General features: G+C 29.7%; 1 protein-coding gene across 1 annotated transcript; it reads left to right on the top strand.

Moving 5' to 3' along the window:
* Positions 1–6,468: 6,468 nt before the first annotated feature.
* CGCS363_v015077 (uncharacterized protein) lies at positions 6,469–7,089 on the top strand (the record flags this gene model as incomplete). The annotated part of the gene is made up of 2 exons (XM_036646926.1): positions 6,469–6,563; positions 6,624–7,089. The coding sequence occupies 2 exons, from the start codon at positions 6,469–6,471 to the stop codon at positions 7,087–7,089; spliced, it is 561 nt and encodes a 186-aa protein (XP_036487851.1).
* Positions 7,090–8,592: the final 1,503 nt, after the last annotated feature.

Raw genomic sequence — 8,592 nt, 5'->3', positions numbered from 1 at the left:
CTATAAACTATATTATAATATATATACTTTTTTTAAGTACTTTTATATTAACGCTATAATTTAACTAAAAGTATAAATACTTTAAATAGTTATCTAATATATTCTTAATAGAAGAATAGAGAATAATAAGACTTTTATAAAATATATCTATAAAGTAATAAAGTATACTTTAAAGTTAATATAACTTTATAGGAGAGCTAGAGGGTATATTAAGGTAGTATTTATAATATTAAGAAAATACTCTCTTATAGGATCTATAATATTAAACTTAAGCTCTATAATATATATATTTAATTATATAAGATAATTTACTACCTTATAAAACGCTCTAATAAGAGATTTCCTATAAACTAGAATATATAAAGTCCTTATTAAAGTATATAGTATAGCTAAAATCTTAATAAGAGGTATAAATAATATAATAAAACTATAACTATTTAATATAGTCCTATATCTTAAACTTATTAGTAACTTAATATCTCTATAAAAGTTATACTAGAGAGAGATATAGTAAAATATAAACTTTAATAATAACTATCTATAGAAGTTAAACTATATATTTCTATACTTACTTAAGAATATTAATAACTAATATATTCTTAATTATAAACTATTTAGTAAAATAGCTCTTATTATAATTATACTCTTATTAACTTCTATATAAAATAAAACTTTAAAACTAAGAAATAGATATAACTATATAACCTTAATATATTATAAGTTTATTAAGAGATTAGTAAAACTTTAGTATTAGAAGCTTAAATACTTAAAACTAAAAGTTTTTTAATATCTATTTAACTTTATAAGAGAAGTCTAAATATTAAATAAGTACTTAAGAATCTTAACTACTAACTATAATATATATAAGTAAGGGAAGTTATATTACTAAGTATAATATATACTAAGAGAAGTAGTTATATAAGCTTTTCTAAGTAAGAGAATTACTTTAGATTTCTATAACTATAAGAAAAAATATAAAAGTTATACTTTAAGTATAATTATTATTAATAAAGCTTTAAGCTTAGCTTAAAACTTCTATTTAAAAAGTAAGAAAATAGACTTACTCTTTAATACTCTAAATAAATTCTTAAACTATTTTTAAACTATATTTAATATTTAAATTAAAGAAATTAAAGTAGATAATAAAATATTAAAATATAAATAGGTTAGAGAAGAACTATATATAAGAGGTATTAAAATTAAGCTATCCTCTCTATATATATAGGTATAAAATAGAGAGGTAGAAAAAGTAGCTATAGCTATTAAGTAGTATATAAAAGTAATAATAATAAGTATAAAGTTACTAAATATACTCTAGTTAGAAATTAGTAAAATAGCTATATATATATATAACTATATACTAATAGTAAGTTAAAGATAGAAGACTTTATATAAGCTCTTTTATAGCTATTTTTAGTTATAAGAAAACTTATATTTAGTATAGTTAGACCTCTTATATTTTTAAGTATATAGATACTATATATATATAATAACTAAAGATACTTAACTTAGAAGAAATAAATACTAAAAACTTACACTAAGAGCGTTTATTAGTTTTCTTTTAAGCTATACGTTAAGTAATTCCTTTTATATATAGAACCTACTAAAAAATAAAATATTCACTATATAAGACGTAATATTTAATAAAAAGAAGTTTTATAGTAGAAATCTAGTATATATAGTAAAAGAGTTCTATTATATAAACCTTAAAATAATCTAAAAATATATTACTTAGCTTATTAAGGTATCTTATAATACTTTTATAAAATAAAAAGCTAATAAGGAAGTAGATAAGATCCTTAATTATATTAAAACTACTATAAGAGAAAAAATTAATTAAGAATAGCTAGAGAAGATAGTATTATATATAAATATATAGTTTAAGCTTTAGCTAATACTACCTCTTTCTCTAAAACTAATAAGTTTATTTATAATACTTAGTGAAACTCTTTAAGGAGTTTCTAATATAAAGGGGTAAGAAATAAGCTTATTAGTAATAAAAGTAACCTTTAAAACCTTATTTAAAGCTATATTCTTAATAAGAAGTAATCTATATAAAAATCCTTATACTCTCTAGAGACTAAATAGCTTAAGTAGCTTATATATATAGCTTAGCTAGCTCTATATAGCTATAAAGGAAGATTAATCTATAAATATAGTAGAAAAGCTATAAAATAAAGAAGTAGAGATTAAAAGCTTAGAAGTTTTTAAAAAAAGCTTAGAGAAATATAAAATACCCTCTAGAAGCTCCCTCTTATTAAGAGTAGCTTAATCTATATACTTATACTTTATAAGTACTTATTAATAAGAATTACCTCTCCTCTTAATATTATATTAATAACTCTTAAGTTAAAAAGAATAGCTAAATTATAAAAAGAAATATAATTTCTTAAAGTTTAATTATTACTTTCTAATAAAAAGTTTCTTATAAGTAGAAAAATCTCACCTATAAAGTTATAAGAAGTCTAAGTTATAAGAAGAAATTATAAGAAATATTTTAGGAGATTAATAAATCTTTAGATACTACTAAATATATACTTATAAATTTAATAAATATAATAAACTTATAAAGCTAAAAGCTTATTTAGTAATTTAAAAAGATTAATAAATAAAAGATACTTAAAATACTTATACTATAACTCTTATAAGAATATTATTTTAAACTTTAATAGCTATAATAAACTACTTTAACTTAAAGCTTCTTTAATATAATATAATAAATATATTTATATATATTAAGCTTAATAAGATAGTATATATAAAGTTCCTACTTAGCTATAAAAAGCCTAAAAAGATACTTAAGCTTAAAAAAGCTTTATATAAACTTTATTAATCTTCTCTCTTATAGTAGTATTATCTTAAGAAGGGACTAAAAGAGTTAAACTTCTTATAAATAATAAAAGAGGATTACTATTAGAGAAAAAGTTAAGTATACTTCTTCTTCTATATAAATAACTATATACTTACTTACTTAATAGCTTTTTAAAAAGAAGCTAAAAAAATAGTTAAAAAACTTTAAAAAAGATATTACTTTAAAAGTAGTAAAAGCTTATAATAGTTTCTTAGTATTAAGGTTTTCTATAATTAAAAAATAAAGAAACTTTAGCTCTTATAATTAGTTTATATAAAAAAAGCAAGAAAACTCTTCTTATTAAGATACTCTCTAAAGATATAAAATAAAACCCCTATAAAATATATTAAGCTACTTCTATATAAAAAAAAAACTTTAAATAGTAAAGTTAATCTCTATTAGAGAAAAATAAAAACTATTTTATATATAGTAGTAATAATAAGACTAGATCTTATATTTATAGTAAGTTATCTAGCTTACTTTAATTAGAATCTTAGACTAAAACACTAATAAGCTATAGATTAAGCTTTATAGTATTTCTATAAAATATACTATTTATATATTAAGTATAGAGTTAAAGCTAAAAGCCTATATAATACTCTTAAAATAACCTCTAATATAAGTTTTAATAATAATACTTTAGATTAAAAAAGCTCCTAGGGATTTATAATAAAGTTTTTTAGAGGTATTATTATATAGAAAGTAAATAAATAAATAACTATAATAACCTTAACTATAAAAGTAAAGCTCTTCTTACTCTTATTTATAACTTAAGAAGTAATATTTATAAGTTACTTTATAATATCTCTCTAAGTATAACTCCTTAGAGAGATAAAATAGAAAATATCCTTTTAACTTATAAAAAGTACTCCTATAATAATATAAATCTAATATAATAACTAGTAGATAGTTAAGCTAATTACTAAAAAGCTTATCTATCTCTAAATAAGGTTATACTATATTAATATTTATAACTACTAGCTTTATTAGGAGATCTATAAGAAGTATATATTAGTAATATATACTCCTTCTATATAGCTAATAGTAGATAATCTTATAAAGTCTCTTTTATAGTAAGCTTTTAAGAATTTCTAAGTATAGCTAGAAATAGCTAGTTAAGAAGAAACCCTTAAAAAAAACTATACTTCTAAGCTTAAAAGAGATAAAGAGAGCTAAAAGAAAGAAATAGAGAAAGAAAATATTTAAGATAACTTTATATAATAAATATAGAGAATTATAGAAATAAAAAGTAGAGAGTATAAAAAAACTTCTATTTAAAGTAGAAAACTACTAAAGAAACTAAATATCTATAAATTTATAACTTAAAAGTAGAACTATCTTAAGCTAAAGCTCTTAAGATATTAAGAAACTATAAAATAAGAACGTTTAAATATTTTTAGGAGTAAAAATAAAAAGGATAACTTTATAAGAAGTAGCTAAAGAGATAGCTAATTTAAAAGTATTAAGCTAATTATAGAACTCCTTAAAATTAATATAGTTAAACTTAAAAGTATAAAAAAGAGTATAGTTAAAGTTATAATAAATAGCTATAATAGTACTTTAAATATAACTTAAAGTAGAGTAAAAACTAAAGAAAATATTTAAAAAAGTAAAAGAAGTATAAACTAAAGTCTCTAAATAAAGAGGAAATAAGCTAAGAGGAGGTATAATAATAAAAAGTATAAAAACTAAAATAGAGTAATAAATATATAAAGTATACTTAAGAGAGGTAATACCTTACTTCTTAATAGCTTTATAAGCTATAATAACTTTATAAATAATATCTTAAAGGTCCTCTTAAGTAATACTAATTCTCTATAAAAAATTAATAACTATATAGAAACACTTAATAAGGGATAATTTATACTTTAGCTAAAATAAACTTATTACTTTTAATATATTCCTTTATTTTATAAAGCTTATAATAAAGAGTAATAATCTCCTTAATACTTATAAAGTAGCTACTACCCTTTATATAGTAGTAATAATAAATATTTTTACTAAAGAGGTAGTAACTAAAATATAAATAGCTTTTATTAAAAGAGAGAGAGTAACTAAAATAGAACTTATCTTCTAACTTAAGAGAGAAGTCTATAAAGTTAAAAAAGTTATTAATACTTATAATAACTTTACTCTTTTCTTCTTCTTCCTCTTCTTTACTAATAATAATAATAGTAATAATCTCTATATTAATATAAATAGCTTAGAAAGTAGCTTCTTTTTTCTTTTATTTCTTTTTTTAGTAGTAATATACTTAATAAAGTATTTAGTAGTATAATCTTTTTTTTTCTATTTAGTAAGAGAGAAAGTAAAAGCTTTAGTTTCTTTAATCTCTTTCTTCTCTTTAGCCTCTTTCTTAGCTTAACGTTAAATATTAGAGGGGTAGTTATACTTCTTTTTAATAGAGGTTTCTTTAACTTAGTTATTATTAAAATCTTCTTTTTTAATAAGCTAAGTAGTAAAATACTTAATATAACTAGAAAAGTAAATAAGTAAAATAAAGATAAAAACTATAAAAAGAGGATTAATAATAAAAAATATTTATAAAAAGAGTATAAACTAATAATTAGAATTAATAAAAGAAGCTAGCTTATTTTCTTTAAAGTTATTAGAGAAGTTAAAAAAGAAGTAAGCTAAATAATAATACTTAAGAGTTTTAAGTATATATATATAGCTAGTATAAAAAATAATAAAATAAGCTTTATATTTAGTATTAAAAATACTATAAAAAGATATTATAAAGTATTTAATCTACTTAAAGTAAGTATTAATATAGTAGTAAAAAGGTAGTATAAAAATAATATATAATTTATAAAATCTTAAAAACTAAAAAAAAAAAAGAAAAAAAATAATAAAAAATATAAATAGTAAAAAATTATTTATTTACTTTCTTATTTTTAAAAAGAGCTAAAGTAGTTAGTAAAACTATAACTAATTAAAAACTTTAAACTAGTTAAGTAAAATAGAAAATACTTTATTTTACTATTCTAATTACTTATAGTAAGAAAAGCTATTATTTTATAACCTATAAAACTATTAAAACTATAATAATAAGAAGTAATTAAAGCTATTTAGAAACACTTAATTAAGCTATAAAGATAACTATATAATTACACTAATTATCCCTAAGGGGGTATATTAGATTATAGGGGTTAAAATAGTACTTCTTAGCTACTAGGGGGCAGCCTAAATAAATAGATAATCCGCCTAATGAGAGTAATAGGCCCTGCGAAAACCGCGCGCAGAGTTTTTGCCTATGCCCAGGGATACGTAGTTAATACACATCTAAGTCAATTTGTCAGTACGTACCTTCCCAGACAAGAAAGCGGGCCAGTGTACCACACACTCCACTGTCAGACACGCGGAAGGCACCTACCCAAATTGGACACGGCGCTCCCACTGACTGGCCGACTGGTTAGCCCTCCACCCTGCAGCACGCACGACTGCCGATCAACTCAATTGCGACGCCTTGCTTCTCATCAGTTCTCAACCACCAAGGCCTGAATTGCGACGAGACACCACCTTCACAAGCAGTTTCACCCTCCTTCCAAGTCAAAGAAGCACCGTCTCCCGCACGATTTTGCTACCGAACTCAACAATCCAACCAAACATCCGCCATGTCGAAAGCTGCACCCAAAGACAACCCGCACTGCCATTTAGACCTGAGGTGTCCCATCACCGACATCAGCGACCACCGCTGCATCTCGCCCAAGTCCGTCATCGAACTCCTCGTGCACTAGGGCTGCCACGCCGGAGGAACGACTTGGGCCAGGGAGAAGAAATTGTGGGACAGCCGCGACCACAAGAAGGCTGTCTTGGCATACTGGTCGCCGGACGGGGTCAACACGCGATCCGAGAAGCTTGGCCTGGACCCTGTCAGAGGTCCTTTTGTTCTCGAATGCATCATCAGCAAGATTGCCTGGAGTCAGGACTACGATACCGATGAGGAGGAGGAGCAAGGGCCCGATTGTCGCACGATCGAGGCAAGCGATGTCAACGACGGCGACGCTGCAGGCGGCGAGGACCCAGACCTGGACAGCGATGATGATTCAGACGGGGACGAGGAGGATACCGAGGGCAGTGATAAAGAGGACGAGTACTTGGTGGAGTACGTCGGGTACAGTCCCATTTGGCTGCCTGCTCACCAGGTGTGCCCAGACGCAATCAAGAATTGGAAGGGAGCCAGGGTTCCCGCTGGCGGTCTTCGTCCTCTGCCAGGCACAGGAGACATGGCATGATTTCCATGACAAGACGGTTTGGCAAACCAGGCAGATCGTTTGAACAGTTGGGATGTGACTTCAATCAGGAGTGGTATTTGACCGCGCAGAGGATCGGACGGAGGTGGCACAGACGGACGGGCCCCAAATGGGATTGATGTCACGACAAAGACGTTGCAAGTAGTGTCCCATGGCTTCAAAATACATGCACGCTGGCAGGAGCAATGTCTAGCAGTTAATTTCAATCGATTTAAAGACTGTACGACGTCTTCCATGGCCGTCGAGATGTGACGCGGGATGGAATGGCAGAGAACATGCATGGATCCCCGTTTCATGGCTATGTGGTTGCAACGGGAATGGGTGCATCGCCTGACTGGCCACAGGATAACACAATGTCCTTACTCTACCTCAGTGAGGGATTTTCCAATGTGACACTGGAATGCCCCTATCAGTGGCGTGGCACTAGAGGGAGGCAGGCTTGACTTGGACGCAGCTTGGTCAGCGCAAGCACGTCGTGGTTACGCATCGCATCGTCTGAACAGCTGCGTCCGAACCGCTATGAGCTGCCGACCAGCCACACACCGTTGGTTGACTTCAGCCGGCGGAACCACAAAGTACTGATATGGCCGGCACAAGCTTCTGGTGCCGGATTTTCTGACCCAAAGACCCAGGTCTCAATTGAGTGATTAACGCAGGCTGGGTCTGAGCTGGTGCGCTTCAGCCGGAGCTTGCGCCGCGCGAAATACGGCGCAAATTGTCATCCAGCACATCAGAACCAAACCATCTGCAAGGCTGGTGATCTTTATTCCACGCTCATCTTCATTGCTCCGCAATATGCGGGGGACAGCGGCCTCGTTGAGCCAGGCAGCTGCAGTCCCAGTGTGTGTAGTCTGCAGGCTGAACCCCACCGAAACAAATGTGCCGATGAACGGCAGGAGAATCAGAAATTTCGTCTGTGCCTTCCTTGAATCCGTGGGGCATGCTCTAGACCTTCCAGCTGGGGTAGGTAGTTGGGTACCCTGCCTGCCCAGCATACCTTGAAGCAGAAGGCACCGTAGGGGCTGCGGGGCTGTGAGGGAAGGGCCTGCCGTTGCAACGTTGGTGCAGTGTGCCGTCCAAGTAGGCGCGAAATGTGAATGGAAGTCACCGATGTGACTGCCAGCGCCAGAAGGACCTTCCATACCTTGTTGGCTCAGACCTCACATTTTTTGGTGGGCGGAATGTGAGGCTTGTCCAACCTGCCAATTTTGCTGATCGCCGATTTTACCACCTGCCGACTTTTCCACTTGTTGATTTCACTACCTGTCTTCTCACGCTTTGCAGACCTCTGCCGCGCCTGCGTACTTCTGCCACACCTATCGACTTCTGAGACCTGCAGACTTCTGAGGCCTTCGGACTTCTGCCGGGCACAGCTTCCATTCTCCACGACTCCCTTCGCCAGTTCCTGCCTCCAACCGCACTGGCACCTACCTCATGGCGCCCCAGCTTTCGTGCCTGCAGATTCTGTTCTTCCGCGTCCATCAG

The sequence above is a fragment of the Colletotrichum siamense genome (assembly GCF_013390195.1).
Source record: "Colletotrichum siamense strain Cg363 chromosome Unknown KSG_Cg363_contig15, whole genome shotgun sequence".
Lineage (NCBI taxonomy): Eukaryota > Fungi > Ascomycota > Sordariomycetes > Glomerellales > Glomerellaceae > Colletotrichum > Colletotrichum siamense.
Note: the sequence above shows the minus strand (reverse complement) of the source record. Positions and strands in the feature narration are given on the sequence as shown.